Source organism: Pongo abelii, chromosome 13, assembly GCF_028885655.2.
Source record: "Pongo abelii isolate AG06213 chromosome 13, NHGRI_mPonAbe1-v2.0_pri, whole genome shotgun sequence".
Lineage (NCBI taxonomy): Eukaryota > Metazoa > Chordata > Mammalia > Primates > Hominidae > Pongo > Pongo abelii.
The window spans coordinates 21,720,866-21,742,578 of NC_071998.2; the positions used below are offsets into that span (position 1 = coordinate 21,720,866).

The following is a 21,713-nucleotide window of genomic DNA, read 5'->3' on the forward strand; positions in this document are numbered from 1 at the left end:
CGGGGCCCCAGGGAGAGGGGCAAGCATAAAATCAGTGGTGCATGTGAGAAGCATCAAAAGGAATTGTCCTTGGTTTTTTCTTTCTTTTTTTCTTTTTTTTTAGACGGAGTCTTGCTCTGTCACCCAGGCTGGAGTGCAATGGCATGATCTCGGCTCACTGCAACCTCTGCCTCCTGAGTTCAAGCAATTCTCTTGCCTCAGCCTCCTGAGTAGCTGTGATTACAGGCGTGTGCCACCATGCCCAGCTAATTTTTGCATTTTTAGTAGAGATGGGGTTTCACCATGTTGGTCAAGCTGGTCTTGAACTCCTGACCTTGTGATCCGCCTCTTCTGCCTCCCAAAGTGCTGGGATTACAGGCGTGAGCCACCGCGCCCGGCCCAGTTTTTTTCCTTAAAACATAAATGCAGATTCCACAAACCTAAAAAACTGAGAGATAAGCTGATGTAACAAGACATTAAGTCTTAGAGAAAATTTCAATGACTCTTCAGTACCTTGGGAGGTGGGACTGATGTGGGAAGAGTGGGAAAACTTTTCTTGGTTTTGACTCACATTCTTCCTGCTTTGTTTCTTAGTGAGGGCCCAGAGAACTATGAGAAGTAAGAATGATGTTGACCATGCCAGGGGTGTGAAACTTTTAAGTTCTTTTCCTAGGAGTGGACTGCAAGAAGCCACTCTCTGTTCTTACTTGTACACCAGATGTGCAAAGGTACACAAACTAGCAAGACAGCTTCCAGAGTTAGGAGAAGGAGCCGGTCTTCCTTTTTAGTGGAGGACTGGGTGCTATAGATTTGACAGGATTCACAGAAGACCCTCAGCTGGTCTTACTGTTGATTCATCTGTAAAAGATCATAAACCAATTTTATCCCTAGTGTACTTTGTTTTGTCAGCCAAAGTACTGTACCTGGCAGGGGCCTTTGTAAGAGAGGCTTTTTCCTCTTTGGTATAAAGTGCAGAGATTGTTGTGCTCCATGTGGTCTGTGTCACAAACAGGATCTTGGACCTGGTCACACGCAAGCTGTCTTGGTACACACTCATACTGGCTACATCCAAATTTATCAAAAGTCGTCAGGCAGACCTGTGGTTTGGGTATGCACCTGAAAAAGATGAATGCAGCACCATGAGCCAATGTAGGGAGGGACTGTGGTGGGGCTAGCAAAGCACTAGATGAGGGATAGGAGGCTGCAGAGAGAGCAAGAGATGAATCAGGACAGTCCTGTCTCCAAAGAGCTTATGTAGAGTGGGAGAGTCGAGCCTGTATATACAGTAGGCTAAAAGGTAGAAAAGACGCGCACAAAGCTTGCGGGGATGAGTCATTCTCGTCTGGGGAGCCTGAAGAAAGCATGGGGAGGAGGCAGTGTTCTAGCTGGAGCCTGGGGGGTAAACGGGGCAGCATGGGCTTGCCAGGCTGAGAGAGCAGCCATGAACACAGGTGTGATGCTCAAGGAATGTGGTGCTGGGGAAATGGCAGGTGATCCACAGGGTAGGAGCCAAGGAGGCACAGACAGACCTATAGCAGCAGGGTCATGATATGAGGCCAACAGATAGGCTGGAGCCTAAGGCTGGAGGCCTTGCATTCAATAACAAATGAAACACTTCCAGGGGCTTAACTTTCAGCTTGGCTAATATGAGTCTATCTTAAGAAAAGGCCTCGGCCAGGCGCGGTGGCTCACGCCTGTAATCCCAGCACTTTGGGAGGCTGAGGTGGGTGGATCACCTGAGGTCGGGAGTCAAGACCAGCCTGACCAACATGGAGAAACCCTATCTCTACTAAAAATACAAAATTAGCCGGGCGTGGTGGCACATGCTTGTAATCCCAGCTACTCAGGAGGCTGAGGCAGGAGAATCGCTTCAACCCAGGAGGCGGAGGTTGCGGTGAGCTGATATCGCACCATTGCACTTCAGCCTGGGCAACAAGAGCAAAACTCCGTCTCAAAAAAAAAAAAAGAAAAGGCCTCACTCTTTGTCCTAAAATAATTCAGGTTTTTGTACCTACAAGACAGAGGAGCTGATACCAGCTGGTTGCAAATGACTGAGAGAATGCCACCATGAAGATGGTCTTTCCTAGGAAGATGAGGACCTTGCTTCATTCTCAATTCCTGAGCTCCTTCAGAGGGGCTAGGGATGATGACTCTTTTCTTCTTTAGGCTTTTTTCTGCTTTCCTAATTTTTATAAAGGGTTTACATAACTTTCTATAAGAAGATAAGACCCATGAAAATGTTTAGCTTTCACTGGTATTGTAAGTACTAAGATATATACATTTTAGTTTATAAAATAAAAGAGGAAGCATATAGTAGCTAGTGTTATTTTAATTTCAAAGGAAATGATTTATATTCTTTTTAGGGCTAACCTCCTGCACCAAAATCACTACCACCACCACTATGCATGAAATGGTTTGAAATTACAATGCACTTAGTTATGGTTTTATGGAAATTTAAAATATTTGAAGAGAAATAATGGAAAATAATATTTAGAACTTCATTACCTACTAACATGCCAGGGATAAGAAACAGGAATATCAGGAGAAATTTGGTAATTTTGAGAGAAAAAGTCAATTTGAGTATATGGAAATAAGAGGATCATAAAAAAAAGATTGAGAATCTGGGGGCAAATAAAAGTAAACATGAGCAGGGCAGACACTTGATCTGTCTTGCTTGTTGTTATGTCTAATGTATAGAAAAATGCCTGGAACATCAGTAGATACTTGATGGATGAATACAATTCTTAACAATTATTATTATTATTATTATTATTATTAGAGACAGAGTCTTGCTCTGTCACCCAGGCGGGAGGGCAGTGGCATGATCTCAGCTCACTGCAACCTCTGCCTCCCAGGTTCAAGAGATTCTCCTGCCTCAGCCTCCTGAGTAGCTGGAATTACAGGCGTGTGCCACCACGCCTGGCTAATTTTTATAGTTTTAGTAGAGACGGGGTTTCACTATGTTGGCCAGGCTGGTCTTGAACTTCTGGCCTCAAGTGATCCACCCACCTCTGCCTCCCAAAGTGCTGGGATTACAGGCATGAGCCGCCATGCCTGGCCACAATTAATTATTTTTTGAACACATAATACAAGCCCACGGTGAAACTGAAAAAGTATAACATGGTATACAATGAAAAATAGTCCTCCCTTCTACTCTTGTGTCCCAGACACCTAGTTCCCCTCCCTAGAGGAACCACTATTACCAATTTCTTTCTTTTAGTGTTTTTTGTTTGTTTTGTTTTTTTTTTAGATGGAGTCTTGTTCTGTCCCCCAGGCTGGAGTGCAGTGGCACCATCTTGGCTTACTGCAGCCTGTCTCCCGGGTTCAAGCAATTCTCCTGCCTCAGCCTCCCAAGTAGCTGGGACTACAGGTGGGAGCCACCATGTCTGGCTAATTTTTGGTAGAGAAAGGGTTTCACCATGTTGCCCAGGCTGGTCTCGAACTCTTGAGCTCAAGCGATCTGCCTGCCTCGGCTTCCCAAGGGATTACAGGTGTGAGCTACCACTTTCTTATTTATCCTTACGGATATATTTTATGTAAGGATAAGCATTTATATGTGCATTTAAAACTGCAAATTTGGCCAAACTGCCCTCCATAAAGGATGTACCAATCCTCCTCCAGCTCCCTCTTGTATGAAAGCAGCTATTTCCCTATACTATGTTATCAAACTTTAGCTTTGCCAGTCTGATAGATGGAAAATGGTATACGATTATAGTTTTAATTTAATTTACATTTCTCTTAATATGAGGAAGGTTAAGCATTGTGGCAGATTGGCTAGATGTTTATCAAATTCACTTCACTTTCTTCCTGGGTATGTATCTAAATTGTATCTCCCAGTCTCCCTGGAATTCATTATGGCCAACTAACTGAGTTCTAGACAATGGAATGTGGCTGGAAGTAGTGAAGAATGTTACTTTTAGATGTGGCCTATTAAAGCTTCTTAAGAGCAGTCCCCACTCTCTCCCTTCTCTTATCTGCTGTCCAGATGCAGAAGACACAGAAGAGGACTAAGAGGACTATGAGGCTGTAGGAGAAGACTGGGTCACTATACGGAAGGATCCCACATCTCTGAATGACCACATGGAAAGCTGCCTGCTGAATAAACAAATGGGCTCTATGTAATTATCTACTCTGTGAAATTATTGATATTTTGGAATTTGTATACAGTAGCTAGAATTACTTACCCTCACAAATAAAAGTATCTTTTCAAATGTTTAAGAACCATTCGGATTTCTTTTTTTATGTTTATGTCCTTGGTCCATTTTTCTATTAGGTTATTGATCTCTGTCCATTTTGATATTAGGTTGATCTTTCTCAAATTGATTTGCAGGGGCTCTTTATATTACAAGGACATCAGCGCTTTGTGATATTCCTTCCAGTGTGTCATTTGTCTGTTACCATGCAGAAAATTTTGAGGTTCATGTAGCTGAATTTTTCAATCTTGTATATACTCAAGAACGCCTTCCCACTTTGACATTTATTTTTATTGTTTTATTATAAAAGCAAGACAACCTTATTCAGAAAGGCTAGCCAATGGAGAAAACAAATGAACAAATATTAAGACAATTCTCAATTCTACCTCCCGACACAACCTGTATTATTCTTTCAGCTTATTTCTTATGCATTGCATCCAAACTTTCTTGGATTAGTTTCATTGTATAAACTTTGGCAGATGGATGACTAATTCTTTGCCATTTCTTTTAACACAAGAGAAAGTCTCCCCCGCCCTCCATATTACACCAGGGTTTTCAGGATGGAGAAGCAGCAATTGCTTAGGAAAGCACTGTGGCATTGGAATGTGTACTGTTCAGGTCATTCTGGCAAGCCAGTAAACACTCTGCTTCCAGAAGGCTGTAACCTAAGGGTCAGCAAGATGCCTGCCATGGTGGCTGCCCCATACAGAAATCCATCATTAAGGCTGGGGAAACTGTCTTCTGAGCTTAAGTGAGGAAACAGCAGAGAAAGGAGCTCAAAACAAATAATTTCAAATAGTGAAGTTGCATTTCCAGAGATTTCTCATGTCCAATTTCTAAAATGGTTGCATATAACTAGAAGAAAATTTCCCTTGACTATCAGGTGACAGCTACTAATAAGAATACACCCTTTTCTCTCGTCTCTTCTGCTACCTCTCCTTATGTTACATTTTCTGTTTCAGTCTTACAGAACTGCTTTAGTGCCCAACAGACACCATGTTATGGAGATAACAATGTTATGGAGATAACATTTCCAGCAGCCACGACTCTTGTTAGTCTGCCTTCACTACCACCTCTTTTTCTCTACTGCAAACCTTGCCTGCAATCTCTTACTCATCTTTCTAGATTCAGCTAGGTATCACAATCTCTAGAGGCTCCCCCAGGGCCTTCCCCAGGCTGCATTAACTGCCCTACTTCTGGGCTCTCAATCGCAGCACCTTATCAAGCAGCTTTACATGGCTCTCTTTCCCTCCAGACTCCAACCAAACTCTTCAGGGCAGAAGTGATTTCTTAATTTACCTTTGTGTTTTCACTGTCTGGTATATGGTAGATGCTTTGTAAGTACTAGTCTTCAACTGAATAAAATAAGAAGCCATTTGACTTACCTTTGGTTTTTCTGGCAGGGATTAGGATTACATGGATCCTTTGACATGCAAGATCCAAACTCAAACTGATGGTCTTGGAGGCCCACACAACGAGCAATGCAGGCACTGGGGTAAGTGCGCCCATTCTGCCCACATACGGGAACAAACTGATCTGCACAGTTACAGGGCAGACCTGAGGAGAGGAAAGAGCCTCAAAAATATGTATGTGTATATTCCCCTCCCCTTATATTTCCTTGTTAAGGCAAACCATGAGCAATCATGTGAAGGTCTCATGTTAAAATAGAATTGTAAATTAAGTCAGGAAAAACCTTCTCTCCAATCTCTGACAGGGTTTTTTTTTTTTTTTTTTTTTTTGAGACGGAGTCTCGCTCTGTCACCCGGGCTGGAGTGCAGTGGCGCGATCTCGGCTCACTGTAAGCTCTGCCTCCCGGGTTCACGCCATTCTCCTGCCTCAGCCTCCCGAGTAACCGGGACTACAGGCATGTGCCACCATGCCCAGCTAATTTTTTTTTTTTTTTTTTTGGTATTCTGACAGGGTTTTTAAAGGCAGCAATGCTCTGAATAGCTTGTCTGCAAGATGGCTTTCCTTTGTCCTTTTTATTGCCAGCTAGTTGAGGGCCCCCTAGACTTTGATCCCAGGTAGAGACCCCTATTAACAAGGCTATAGGTAGGGAAAGTAAAGACTGTTTCTCCCAATTTGGCATATAAAATCTATAATTTAGATGTTTGAAGTCTGATGTGGGGATTTCTTCAATGTTAAAGGCTAATACTAAGCATAAGAAAGAGTGGGCTGAGCTCACGCCTGTAATCCCAGCACTTTGGGAGGCTGAGGTGGACGGATCACCTGAGGTCGGGAGTTCGAGACCAGCCTGAGCAACATGGAGAAACCCCGTCTCTACTAAAAATACAAAATTAGAATGGCGTGGTGGTGCATGCCTGTAATCCTAGCTACTTGGGAGGCTGAGGCAGGAGAATTGCTTGAACCCAGGAGGCAGAGGTTGTGGTGAGCCGAGATCACACCATTGCACTCCAGCCTGGGCAACAAGAGCAAAGCTCCTTCTCAGGAAAAAAAAAAAAAAAAGAAAGAGTAAAGGTTGTAGGTTTCTTCCACTCTCATGTCCAAGACAGTAACTTAGAAAATTATTGTAATTTTAAGACTTACAAATTATTATGAACATCTTTCTCTGAGTCACATTTGGAGTGGGACACAGGGTCCCAAGAAATGTGGCACAGTTTTGGGTCAGTAAAATTTCCTTAGTCTGCTAGATCAACAGTCATTGACTTAATTTATCCCAGGACACCAGGGGCCACACACTATAGGAAACAGGGGTCTTGCTAGTTGTAAAGCTCAACTTCTAAAAACATTTAGACGTTAACAAAAAAATTTTAAAAAGTCTTCCTTGTAAATCCTTTGCTTATTCTTTATCCCCATATCCCTCTATGGTTTCTCTAAGCAGAATGAACAGTCCTCGCTTGAGCAGGGCAAAGGATAATAATAAAGGATGTTGATAATAAAACAGTGAAGGCTGGGGTAGAGTTTGTCCTACCTCTACTTCCTTACCAGTGTGCCATTCACTTCTTATTTCTGATCCCCTTTTTATTTCCGATGGGCTGGAGGTACAAGGTTGGTAAATCCTTACTCTCCTCCACTTCTCCTCCACCCAGCCCCCACCCCTCTCCACATGTAATACTAATTCTGGGGAAAGAAGAATTAAGTTACCACCGCAGCAGCGTGAAATGGGGGCAAGGGCAGCTACCTAGTAACTTTTTACCCACAACCAAAGGTATTTTAGATCTAGGAGAAAGCAGATACCAAGATATACCAGCAGACTGTGCTGTTGCTATTGGCAACAATAGCTTCACGAGAGGAAAGCATCCCATCTCACTAGCCTTTTCACTTACTTACGTTGGTGTAAGAATAATAAGAGCAGCAAAGCGTAGGAAAGTCAAGAAAGTAATATTCTAGGATATTATTGTTTGTGGGAGTCTAGATGAAGAAATAAGCTAAGGTAGGCTGAGGAAGAAGGTGCTGAGAAACAAACTGAGAACACGCATGGACATTTTAGATCATAGCAGTAGGGGTAAATGAGGTATTCTACCAGGTAGAAAAGTTCAATTTAATTAAACCCATTCCAATCACTGGCCCTGTTCTTTTTGACTCATGAAATTCCAGAATATTAGTGCTAAGGGCCCTAAGACACCATTTAGTATAATATCTTCAATTCATAGAGGAAGAAACTGAGATCCAGAGAGGAGAAGCATCTTGCCCTTAGATTCTGTATTGATTTTATTGTGTACATTTGCAGTTAAGACTAGAGAAGCTGCCTTGAAGGGAAAAATGTGTGCAAACAAATGATGGCTCCTAAGGACAGACTCTGGGCAATCATGGTCACCTGTGAAGGTACGACGGTCATCTTCTGAACTGTGCTCACTGAGGCAAAGGCGGGTAGAACACACCAAATTGCCAGCAAAACAAGAACAGACATTGCAGTCAATACTAAAGGATGTTCCATGACCTGACAGAAAGAGAAAGAAAATGTTGATCTATATCACGCATTGAGAAATAGAGCACATATTACAATTTTAATAGTTCAACAAGTTTTAAAATAGAAATTTCTTTTTTTTTTTTGAGACAGGGTCTCATTCTATCGCCCAGGCTGGAGTGCACTGGCGTGATCCCAGCTCACTGCAACCTCCACTTCCCGGGCTCAGGTGATCCTCCCACCTCAGCTTCCCAAGTAACTGGGACTATAGGTGTACACCACCACATCTGGATATTTTTTGTATTTTTTGTAGAGACATGGATTCACCATGTTGTCCAGGCTGGTCTTGAACGCCTAGGCTCATGCCATCTGCCTGCCTCGGCCTACCAAAGTTCTGGGATAACAAGCATGAGCCACTGTGCCCAGCCAGAAATTCTTGAAAGATGACTTCTGAATATACCAACTAGAGTAAAAGCTGTGGTATTTATATTTTCATATTTGCCTCCTATCATATTCCTCCAAGCCCCTGAAGTGCTGGTCTTACCAGGCTGCTCCCTATCCTCTAAGAATGTTTCTGGCTGCCCCTTCTGCTTTGAAAGCTCATCTCTCCAGGGCCAGACCTGATGCCATCTTTGGATAAAAGACTCTTCTGATGCCCTGGCAGGAATGCCCAGCTCCCAGAAGAGCACTTGTTCTGCAACTTATTTTGGCTCAAATTCTCTCATCTTAACACATAAAGCATGATCTCATCCCCCATCCCGGTTTCAGCTCCATAAGGCACTAGTATGCTCTTTTGTACAGAATAGGCATTTAGTCAGTGAAATGTTACAGAAGGAATGAATCTGTCCTGATATTTTCTGTGATACAAAGTACCTACCTTTATAGTTTAGTCAAACAGAATATGGATTGAGAGATAAATACCTGACTTGCTCTAAGGCAGAAGTTTGAGAGCTAATTTTAGCCAAGAGCACTCTTCTTTCTAATCAAATCTCACACAGAAGAGTAAACCAAAAAGCATATAAAAGCTGAACTACTATGGTTGAAGGGGTAGGGGATGGAAGTAAAATGGGGTAGCAGAGTGAGCTTGTGGGGAGGGAACAGATCCTCAAAAGCGGTGTTTTTTCACAATTGTTTGAATTCATATATTGACATGAATAGTTGTTGGGGCTACAAGCAAAAGATGGTTAAGGAAGCAGTGGAGTCTAAGATTTTTAGGGAAGGTGGTCAAAGTACTTTTTAATGTACTTTCTTTCCAAACTCCTAACAGTGTAGTTTCTATACACACTTGCTTTCCATGATGTCAAAATCTGAGTTTCACTTCTAGTGAAGTGAGGGTGGGGTGGGGTATGCCTGAGGAAAGGGTTGGGGGAAGATTACCTGTGTCCTTGCCTGTGAAGGGTAAGGGATTTGGAGTCAACTAGACCTGGAGCAGAATCCAGCTTTGGTCATTTACTAGCTGGGTGACCTCTTTAAGCATCAGCTTCCTCATCTATGCAGTAAGGGTAATACAGGTATTATTATTACCTATATCAAAGTGTAACTTGGAGGATTTAATGAGATAATGTAAGGCAAGACTTAGCTTTGTGTTTAGCACATGATTAGAATTCAATAAATATTAATTATTATTAGCCATTAGCCCCCTATTGAGGGGACTTCTAAAGACTTCCTTAGAAGTCCTAGTGCTCTGTATAGTTTGAAAAATACTGCCCTGGAGTATCTGATATGCAGACCTTACTCTTTGGTCAGAATCTATCCAGTATTCTTCCTACAAAGTAAAAATAACTAATCTCATATTAAGAACAAAAACAGAGCTTAAGACTCACTTTTTCTTTTTCCTCCAACAATACAAGACTTCTGGAGGTCTATACAGTGCATTTCCATACAGTTTTCTAAGAGTCCACTCTGTCCACATGAACAGATTTTATAACAACCAACTTCCCCTGCAGATGATGGCACCTGAATTAGTGTCCCTTGACGGACAATGAAATCAGAAGCTTCTCCCAGTTTGCAACCTGTAGAAGCAAAAATTAGCTGAGAGAGATGGTACTGTTCTATGACTTTGTTTTATAACATTAGCTATACACTTGATAAAAGTCTTACAGGTACTAAATCACTATTAAAGATTATGTAATAGAACTTTCACCAAATTAAGGAATTCTTTGGTTCACTGGCCAAAAACATACCTCTCAAATTAAAATTCCATATTCTGGAGGATGGTGGTGATTACAGATCTGTACGCCAAAGTGACCTATCATTCAGTATAAAAGCGCTGTAAGATATGTAACTTTTTATTTGTAGGGGCTAGTAAAAAATATTTTAAAATCACAAATATTTTTAAAAATGGAATAGGGAAACTAACAGTATTTTTTTTTTTTTTTGAGACGGAGTCTTTAGTGGCACGATCTTGGCTCAGTGCAACTTCTGCCTCTCAGGTTCAAGCGATTCTTCTGCCTCAGCCTTCTGAGCAGCTGGGACTATAGGCGCATGCCACCACACCTGGCTAATTTTTGTACCCGGCTAATTTTTGTATTTTTAGTAGAGACGGGGTTACACCATATTGGCTAGGCTGGTCTCAAACTCCTGACCTCGTGATCCACTTACCTCAGCCTCCCAAAGTGCTGTATTTTTAGAATAATACAGCCTCCCAAAGTGGCCAGTATTTTTAGAATAATATTGTTCGGAAAAACTTTTAGTGATGGAAAACAAGTATACCTTAAATTCAAGGAAAAACTGAATATTTGGGTGGGCTTATGGAAAACCCATTTTCCATTTTCTATCTTATTATATGATGGGTTTTCTGAGTTTAATGAAACAAGAGGATTCTGAATTGAATTCTTTTTTTTTTTTTTTTTTTGAGATGGAGTCTCACTCTGTCGCCCAGGCTGGAGTGCAGTGGCACAATCTCAGCTCACTGCAAGCTCCACCTCCCAGGTTCATGCCATTCTCCTGCCTCAGTCTCCCGAGTATCTGGGACTACAGGTGCCCACAACCATGCCCGGCTAATTTTTTTTGTATTATTAGTACAGACGGAGTTTCACCGTGTTAGTCAGGATGGTCTCAATCTCCTGACCTCGTGATCTGCCTGTCTCGGACCCCCAAAGTGCTGGGATTACAGGTGTGAGCCACTGCGCCCGGCCCCTGAATTGAATTCTATATTTAAATAATATGAAATACAGATGTCACCATTTTAAGTAACTATATCTTATTTTCTTGCCAAAGAAAATACTGACCAACTTATAATGTAAGGGTAAATGGACAGAAAATACTCTCTTGAAATTTAAAACAGTCCAACATGTCCAATTTTGACAGGATTATGACTCTATAGCCAACATATTACAGTATTACACATATATTATAGATGATCCTTTGGGACATCACGCTTATTTCATCTTTTGCTTTATTTTACTTTAAAAATATTTTAAGGCCGGGCGTGGTGGCTCACACCTGTAATCCCAGCACTCTGAGAGGCTGAGGTGGGTAGATCACCTGAGGTCAGGAGTTCAAAACCAGCCTGGACAACATGTTGAAACCCTGTCTCTACTAAAAATGCAAAAATTAGCTGAGCATGGTGGTGGGTGCCTGTAATCCCAGCTACTTGGGAGGCTGAGGCAGGAAAATTGCTTGAGCCCAGGAGGTGGAGGTTGCAGTGAGCCGAGATAGTGCCATTACACTCTAGCCTGGGTAACAAGAGTGAAACCCCGTCTCAAAAAAAAAAAAAAAGTTTTTTTAAAATCTTGATTCTAACATGATAAAGAAACATTCTCAATTGGGAAATAGATAAAAAGAAGCAAAATGTTGCAACAACTATATTCTAAAGGGATTGACAGAAAGATAAAGACTATCATAATTCTATGGGATAAAAATCCTTCAGCCTTAAAGTTATATACATTTCAACATAACATTAATCTTTATGGAGATAGCTACACATTCTATTGAGTATGCTATTTCTGTATATACTAAAGGAAAGAAAAGAAAAAACATGAACAATGTAGAGTATTTTTTTTCAAACATTACAACATAGAAGAGAAAGTACAAAAAGCTGGTCTGAGCTTCTTTTCTTTCATAGTCTAGAACCCTGCAACTCATGAGAGTCAAGTTTTAGACTGTTATTATTAGTTTACAATTTAAATAACAGTGGAGGATTACAAGTGTCTGTCTTTTCCTGCTTACATCAATAATACATGTTTAATGAGAAAATCTCAAACATTATAGAAAAACATAATATAGAACATGAAGTCCCTCATAATCTCACTCCAAAGATAACCCCTATATTACAAAAGGAGCAGGATTGAAAAAAAGAAAGATAGCTCCTATAAAGAAACACTAGCAGCACCTATCCATCCTCTTCTCACACCCACCTACCTCTTACCTTGAACACAAAAGTATGGAAGACAGGGATCTCCAGATGGACATCCTTTTCGGTTTACTTCACAGAGCTCATTGGCAGGGCAAGGATTTGGGTTACAGGGATGAGTCACTTCTTCTACAATGTTACCTAAAGTACTTGGCCCTGAAAAAAACAAAACAGATTAGTTTAACCAACCTAAAAGAATAAGAGAGAACTGTAAATTATCTGAATTAATTATGGCTGGAATAAATGAAGAGCTCATGAGCATAAAGTAAGGCCTGATTCTACCAAGCTATTAAAACACCGAGATTCTTTCATTTGTGAAATGATGAATTTAGCATAAATATACATTCATTCATTTTTTTAATTTATTGGGATCTACAATATTCCAGGCAAGGTTCTAGGTGCTGGAGATACAGTGATGAACAAAATAGACAAGTCTCTAACATAGAGTTTACATCTAGTAGAGAAACAGACAATAAATATACTATGTATGAGCCGGGCACAGTGGCTCACACCTGTAATCCCAGCACTTTGGGAGGCTGAGGCGGGCAGATCACTGGAGGCCAGGAATTTGAGACCAGCCTGGCCAACATGGTGAAACCCCGTTTCTACTAAAATATAAAAATTAGCTGGGCATGGTGGCAGGTGCCTGTAATCCTAGCTACTCAGGAGGCTGAGGCAGGAGAATTGCTTGAACCCGGGAGGCAGATGTTGCAGTGGGCCGACATCACGTCACTGCACTCCAGCTTGGGAGACAGAGTGCGACTCTTTCTCAAAAAAAAATCCAAAAAAAACAAAGACCCCCTGCCAAATTTAGCTGGGCATGGTGGCATGTGCCAGCTACTCGGGAGGCTGAGGCAGGAGAATGACCTGAACCTGGGAAGCAGAGCCTGCAATGAGCCGAGATTGCGCTACTGCACTCCAGCCTGGGCAACAGAGTAAGACTCCATCTCAAAAAAAAAAAAAAAAAAAAAAAAAAAAAATATATATATATATATATATATATATATATACACACACACACACACACACACGCTATGTATGTATATGTGTATATATAAATAAATAATTAAGTCATAAAATTGTAAGTAATAAGTAGTGTCAGGGGATAGAAAGTGACAGGTATATTTTGGATAGGGTGGTCAAATAAGATGTCTAAGAGGGATAATTTAGCGTGTTTTATCATAAATGAGAATTTATTATGGTAATATGTATGGACTCCAAACCATGATTATATTTAACTTCAGAAATCATGGCCAAGGAAGAGTCTCACTTGATAGAAAGCATGTGTGATATTTAAAGAGATATTTAATTTTCCTCCCATTGATATAGTTTCCTTCTACACAAAGATTTGCCTGCTGTAATAGAATCTAGAATTATAAATACAATAAGTGTTGCTTACTTGATTTTAGGCCAGACTCATACTCTAAGACTAACAGAGGTATAAGGGCCCTTGGAGTTCATCTCATTTTGCCTTATTATTTCATAAATAGGGAAGCCGAGGCTCAAAGAAGTGATCTGCTCAAAGACACAAAGGTCTAAATTCCAGTCTAATGCTCTCTTTTTTGCTATATTGGTCACAAAGGTTAAGGGACACAGTTTGTTGGCCTTGAGAAAATATGGCAAATACTACCAGCTACAAATCTAGCACATACTTTTCTCTCCCTGATTACTAAAAGATCTCCAATTTTACTTAGGGCCGCAATGGGCCCAGAACTAAAAAAATAACCTTTCTCAGTTTTCCTTACAACTAGGGGTGGACAGTGTGACGAGGGAGAAGTTGTTTGCTCTCTCCCTTCCTTTTTACCATCTGGAACTAGATTATGGTGGCTAGAACTCCAATAGCCATGTTGTGATGACAAAGTACATGAAGTAATCTTGATGACTGAAGCTAAATGCTAAGAATGGTGGGGAAAGATAAAAGGAAGCCTGGATTCCTGATGATGAAGCCCTAGACTATTTGTTTCTGGGCTTTCTTTTACTTCTATTTGTTCTGTTTTTTGTTAATCCTATCTAACACAGGAAAACAAAGCAAGTAGGAGCTGACTTCACTGTCTGCCTTTGTAGCCAGCTCATGGCACAGATGCCCCCTGGTGGCAGCCTAAATACTTCCCTTATCTTAACTACTGGGTGTGTAGGAGTTCTACTTGTCATCCCCTGGTTTCCACCATGTATTGGTCTCACCGCCAAGAAGCTGAGCTCCAGCTCCAGGATCCCTCAATGAGATAGCAACATGCTCTTCTAGCTTTTGGCGGGAGTATTTGGCAGAGAAAAACTGAAGCAGTGAGATAAGTTCCATTTTTATAGCTAGACCATCTTTTTTTTTTTTTTTTTTTTTAGATGGAGTCTTATGTGTCGCCCAGCCTGGAGTGCAGTGGTGTAATCTTGGCTCACTGCAAGCTCCGCCTCCCGGGTTCACGCCATTCTCCTGCCTCGGCCTCTGGAGTAGCTGGGACTACAGGCATCCGCCACTAATTTTTCTGTGTTTTTAGTAGAGACGGGGTCGCACCGTGTCAGCCAGGATGGTCTCGATCTCCTGACCTCCTGATCCGCCCGCCTCAGCTTCTCAGAGTGCTGGGATTACAGGCTTGAGTCACCATGCCTGGTCTAGACTATCATTTTTTATACCTTGTTGGGTGAGTAAGTCCAAGCCAATTCCTGGCTCTCATCCACTGACACTGTGATGACAACAGGCTGATAGTCTCTGGGGGGAAACTCCACTTTCTAGTCATTATTATGGTAAGAAGACAGCAAGGATATGGAGCTGGTTATCTGAGAATGCTGGCCCCCTGGGTCACTGCTTAGAATTCCTGACTGACAACAGTTTGTACCTCCTCAGACTGATAGAATCACTTCTGCTTACATATTTTAAAACAACAATTCTTTCCTGGGCCAAAAAGGCCAAGCAAACAAGAGTCTGTGATTGAGATGGTTATCATTGAACCCCATGTTCTCAACAGATAAATGCTCATCCAAAACAAATAGTAAAACAAACAGTTGGAAGAGAGAAGTATTTGAAATCTAAAAACACACATACAAAAAAGTACTTACTGAGGTATGTATCCAAAGGTATACAATTCTTCAGATCATCTGTAGGTGACAGAAGCTCACAAATACTTTCAGCTGTGTGGTCTTCAGGGAATTTGTTCTGGTCTCCACATTTTTTAAGAATCTCCACACAATCTGATCTTGAAAAAAAAATGTACATAAGTTTAGAGCTTGAGGAACCTCCTCATGTTGTCTAGTCAACATCACTTGTTTCTGAGGCTTTCCAGAAAGTGAGCTTTCATAACTTAACATGTTTCATAATTGGCTAAGTATGGCAAAAGAGGACAAGAGTCACAGTAGAGCGCAGGTTGAATAATAAATTCAAAGCACTCCCAACTTTCTGTTGTCTGAGACCAAAGCCCTTACTCAAATTGTACACTTCTTCGTACTGTTACTACCAGCAATGTGGCTTTTCAGTATCTTTGAAAGGAAATTAAATGAAGCTAGTCTGATTTACTCTCTGCAAAAATCATATATCCTCACTTCTAGGACCTTATGCTTGCTTGTTTGCTTGCTTGCCTCTCTTTTCTCCTTCCCTTCCTTATCTAAGTCTGTTTTTAGTTACCAACATTAGCATCTGGCCTATAACGACTAGAAAGTCCACTACTTTAAAATGTTCTTGGTCTTCAATAGGGATTTGACTCCTACAAGTTTTCTGTACTGAGTCTACATATTCCCCTCTTGTTGCCTCTTGCTTGTCACCTAATTGTTATATCTCAGTATTTCCCCATCAGGTTGTCCCCAAGCCATGTCAGAGAATAGACTGGACTCTGTTTAAGGTTGAAATTATTAAGGCACCCAGCAGCACTGAGCCACATACCAACAGCTTAGGGGCTGGATATTAACTTGGTTTTGGAAAACTTTTGGAAAAAAAGATATGTGAAGAACAATGGGCAGATTACTATGTGTTAAATGCTTTTGGTTTCACCCACTATAGTAGCTCCTATCTTTACTTGATCCCTGATTTCCTAAGCAAAATAAGCTCCTTAAGAAGAGCAAAGTCGGCTGGGCGCAGTGGCTCAGGCCTGTAATCCCAGCACTTAGGGAGGCCGAGGCGGGTGGATCATGAGGTCAAGAGATTGAGACCATCCTGGCCAACATGGTAAAACCCCATCTCTACTAAGAATACAAACATTAGTTGGGCGTGTAGTCCCAGCTACTCGGGAGGCTGAGGCAGGAGAATTGCTTGAACCTGAGAGTTGGAGGTTGCAGTGAGCTGAGATCATGCCACTGCACTCCAGCCTGGCGACAGAGTGAGACTCCATCTCAAAAAAAAAACAAAAACAAAAAACAAAAAAAGAAGAAGAAGAGCAAAGTCTAACAGAATATAAGACAAGTACATAAATTAACATATAAAAATAGAATTGTGCATCAGAGATATTTAATAAATGTTTCTTGAACTAAGTTCCATAAAAGAAGTACAAATAAAGGTCTATAGGAATCTGTAGTAAGGATAGATTACTTTCAGCTGGAGAAATCCGGGAAGACTACAGGAATGTCTGGTATTTCAGAGGAGACAAGGACAGCCAGTAGGTGGTGATGAGGGGAGCAGTATTTCAACTAGAGGAGGAAAAAGTGGGAAAGCATTTGACATACGGGGGTGACAGGCAAAGGAAGTGGTAAGAGAGAAAATTCTATAGAGAGGCTCTGGCTAGAGATCATGGAGGGTCTGAACTAAAGCTGGAGAATCATTAGGATGAAAGAAACTTACTTGCAAATAATACTTCCTCGAGATTTACTATGACAAGGTTTAATCTGCAGTGAACAAGCTATTGCTTTCCACATCTCTGGCTGGCACTTTTTAATATCAAGAACAGGTATATTGATAAATGGCATCTTTATGCTTCCTTTCTCCCACAACTTCATGTCATTCATGGCTCCTTGATCTGACTGTGCATTACAACTTCTGAAAAGTTCTGTTGGCCTAAAGAGAAAAAAGGCCAGAAAGAATCAACAGGCAGTTATTTTCTAGAGAGAAGCAATGAGTAAAATCCTGATATACTAATGCATCATAAAAATCTGGTTTTCTTAAGAAAGCACATACAACCCATGAAAGGATATCAGCTTTGACTGTATGAAGATTCAGTGTAGACACTAGCATTAAACTCTGATTGCATGTTTTATTTTTAACAGATTCTTGTGGGGCAGTTTAAAACTTCACAATGCTCTTAACAGGACTATTATCCCCAGACTATCCCATTTCATTTCATAAAATAAATATTATGAGGCCAACTTTTTAAAATGGAGACATAATTTACAAAAGCAAAATGCACCAATTTTATGGGTACAGCTTGGTGTGCTCTGACAAATATGTACATCCATAAGCACATCTAAATCAATTAAGGAACCCACCCAACATTTCAGCCAGTTCCCTTGTGCCGCTGTTGAGTTAATGCCTCCCTGCTGACTGCAACTCAGAGGCCATAACTATTTATACTTATATCACCATAGATTAATTTTGCCTGTTCTAGGCTGGGTGCAGTGGCTCACACCTGCAATCCTAGCACTTTGGGAGGCCAAGGCAGGAAGATAGCTTGAGCTCAGGAGTTTGAGACCAGTCTGGGCAACACAGTGAGATTTCATCTCTACTAAACAAAAACAAAAACAAAAACAAAACAAAAAAAAATTGTGGCATGCCTCTAGTTCCAGCCACTCAGGAGGTGTGGCAGGAGGATTGCTTGAGCCCAGGAGTTTGAGGCCAGCCTGGGCAATATAGGACTACCCCATCTTGAAAAAAATTTAAGCAAATTTTAAAGTAGTTATCAAGTTATTTACAATTATAATAAACCCATTACATGTTAATATAAGTATTTTTATGAAAAATAACTATTTTCCAAAGTAAACATTAGCGAGAAGAATAGGACTGTTTTACAGTTTTGCAAATCTCTGTAATATCTGGCTTAATAGAACTCAGGTGGATTTTCATATCTGCTTCTGCATTCAATCTGTTGTTGTATCACATGTTTTATAGCCACTGGAAAGCTCCACTGTTGTTGTTGTGTTGTTATTGTTGTTGAGACAGGTTCTCACTCTGTCACCCAGGCTGGAGTGCGGTGGCATGATCACAGCTCACTGCAGCCTCGACCTCCTGGGCTCAGGTGATCCTCCCACCTCAGCCTCCCACGTAGCTGGGACTACAGGCACCCACCACCACACCTGGTTAATTTTTGCATTTTCTTTAGAGACAAGGTTTTGCCATGTTGCCCAGGCTGGTCTCAAACTCCTGGGCCCAAGCGATCTGCTCACCTTGGCCTCTCAAAGTGCTGGGATTATAGGTGTGAGCCATCGTGCCTGGCCTAGAACATTTTCATCACCCTATAAAGTACCCTTGTGCCCCCCTCTAGTCAATCCCTGATTCCAGCAGAGGAAAGAATATTCTGATCTTTATCACCATAGATTACATTTGCCTATTCTTGGATCTCATGTGTCAAGAATATATTTTGTGTTGGGCTTTTTTCTCAATGTAAGATTCATCCATTGCTATCCCATTGTTTGGATGCACCACAATGTTATATTCTTTCATTCTCCTGATAAATGTTTTGGGTCCTCTCCCCCATTTTTTGGGCTATTATGAATAAGGGTACTAGACAGGTCTTTATTTGGACATATGTTTTCATGTCTCTTGGGTAAATGCTTCAGGATAAAATTGTTAGGTCACAGAGCTAATTTTTGAAGAAACTGAAAAAAAGCTCCAAAGTCCTTAAACTATCTTCTACTCCCAGTAGTAATATACTATAAGAATTCCACTTGCTTCATATGCTTCCCAGTCTTTTAATTTCAGGCATTCTTGTGAGGGTGAGGAGGCACTGAATTACTATTTTAATTTGCATTTTGCCATGACTAATAATAATGAACCCTTTAATGAACTAGATGGCTATTTCTTTTAAATTTTTTTAATGGACAAAAATTATATATTTATTGTGTGCAACATAATATATTTAAACATGACACATGTGGAATGGCTACATTAAGCTAATTAAAATATGCATTACCTCACATACTTATAATTTTTTTGTGGTGAGAACATTTAACATCTACTCTCTTGGCAACTTTCAAGTATACAACTCACTGTTAACTATAGTTACCACGTTGTATAACGGATCTCTTGAACTTACTCCTTTTGTCTAAATAAAATTTTGTGTCCTTTGACCAACATTTTCCCAATCCTCTCCCCTCCCTCTTCCCTCTTCCTTCTCCTCATCCACCCTCTCCAGCCACCCTCTGGTAACGACTATTCTATTCTCTGCTTCCATAACTTTGATTTTTTTAGATTCCACATATAAGTGAGATCATGCAGTATTTGTCTTTCTGTACCTGGCTTATTTTATTTAATGTCCTCCAGGTTCATTCATATTGTTGCAAAAGACAGGATTTCCTTCTTTATAAAGGCTGAATAGGATTCCACAGTGTATATATACCACATATTCTTTATCCATTCATTCATTGATGAATACAGGTTGATTCCATATCTTGGCTATTGTAAATAATGCTGCAGTGAATGTGGGAGTGAAATATTTCTTCAACACGCTGATTTCCTTTCCTTTAGATATGTACCTAGTAGTGGAATTGCTGGATCATATGGTACCTTCTATCTTTAATTTTTTGAGGACCCTCCATACTGTTTCCCATAATGGCTGTACTAACTCACATTTCCATCAACAGTGTACAAGACTTCCCTTTTCTCCATATCCTTTCTAACAATTGTTATCTTCCATCTTTTTGATAATAGCCATTTTAACATATGTGAAGGGATAGTTCATTGTGGTTTTAATTTGTATTTCCCTGATAATTAGTGATGTTGAACATTTTTTCATATACTTGATTAAATGGCCATTGTGATGTCCCTCTTTGGTAAAGGGTCTTTGAAAGTTTTTTGCACAATTTTTTTCTTTTTTTTTTTGAGATGGAGTCTTGGTCTGTCGCCCAGGCTGGAGTGCAGTGGCGCGATCTCGGCTCACTGCAACTTTCACCTCCTGGGTTCAAGCAATTCTCCTGTCTCAGCCTCCCAAGTAGCTAGGACTACAGGTGCCTGCCACCAGGCCCAGCTAATTTTTAAAAATATTTTTAGTAGAGATGGGGTTTCACCATGTTGGCCAGGCTGGCCTTGAACTCCTGACCTCAAGTGATCCACCTGCCTTGGCCTCCCAAAGTGTTGGGATTAGAGGCGCGAGCCACCGCGCCTGGCCTTTTTTGCACAATTTTAAAATTGAGCTGTTTTACTTTTTATCATGATGTTGTAGGAGTTATTTATATATTCTGGATACACAAGTTCTTTGACAAATGTGTGTGTGTGTGTGTGTGTGTGTGTATGCACGCACCTGTGCATGATATGTTGAACATTCCCTCTGAAGTCTATGACTTGCCCCTTCAAGTTTTAAATGGTGTCTTTTGGCAAACAAAAGATTTTACTGTTGAAGTTTAATTCATTTTTTTCTTTTAAAATTGTATATTTTGTGTCCTGTTTACAAAATCTTTGCCCACACAAAGTTTCTGAAGATGTTCTCCTATGAGCTTTATATTTTTAGTTTTTATTTTAGTTCTGTGATCCATCTGGAAGCAATTTTTGTGTAGGGTGTGAAACACAGGTTGAGGTTCTTTTTTTCCCCCCTTCATAAAGATATTCAATTATTCTAGTATTATTTGTTGAAAAGATGTTTCTATTTATTTTATTTTATTTTATTTTTTCTTTTTTTGAGATGGAGTTTTTGCTCTATTGCCCAGGCTGGAATGCAGTGGCACAATCTCAGCTCACTGCAACCTCCACCTCCTGGGTTCAAGCGATTCTCCTGCCTTAGCCTCCCAAGTAGCTGGGATTACAGGCTCCTGACACCACGCCCGGCTCGTTTTTGTATTTTTTAGTAGAGACGAGGGTTCACCATGTTGGCCAGGCTGGTCTTGAACTCGACCTCAGGTGATCCACCCACCTCTGCCTCCCAGAGTGCTAGGATTACAGGCGTGAGCCACCATGCCCAGCGTTTTGTTTTTTTTTTTTTTTTTTTTTTGAGATAGGGTCTCACTCTGTCACCCAGGTTGGAGTGCAATGGCATGATCTTGGCTCACTGCAACCTCCACCTCCCAGGCTCAAGCCATCCTCCCACCTCAGCCTCCTGAGCAGCTGGGAATACAGGGGCACACCACCACACCCAGCTAATTTTTTTATTTTTTTTCTTGAGACGGAGTTTCGTTCTTGTTGCCCAGGCTGGAGTGCAATGATGTGATCTCAGCTCACTGCAACCTCCGCCTCCTGGGTTCAAGAGATTCTCCTGCCTCAGCC

At 40.9% G+C, this 21,713-nt stretch overlaps 1 protein-coding gene across 3 annotated transcripts in view; it reads right to left on the reverse strand.

Annotated features, from left to right (window-relative positions):
* RECK (reversion inducing cysteine rich protein with kazal motifs) overlaps positions 1 to 21,713 on the reverse strand; it is an 87,949-nt gene that overhangs the window by 6,369 nt on the left and 59,867 nt on the right. For all 3 annotated transcript variants that reach the window (XM_009244274.4, XM_024252557.3, XM_054519726.2), the window contains 7 exons: positions 17,151 to 17,363; positions 15,443 to 15,579; positions 12,410 to 12,550; positions 9,864 to 10,052; positions 7,951 to 8,073; positions 5,558 to 5,729; positions 903 to 1,095 (listed from right to left, as the gene is read on the reverse strand). In XM_009244274.4, coding sequence (XP_009242549.3) covers positions 903 to 1,095; positions 5,558 to 5,729; positions 7,951 to 8,073; positions 9,864 to 10,052; positions 12,410 to 12,550; positions 15,443 to 15,579; positions 17,151 to 17,363 — 1,168 coding nt within the window. The remainder of the gene's footprint in view (positions 1 to 902; positions 1,096 to 5,557; positions 5,730 to 7,950; positions 8,074 to 9,863; positions 10,053 to 12,409; positions 12,551 to 15,442; positions 15,580 to 17,150; positions 17,364 to 21,713) is intronic.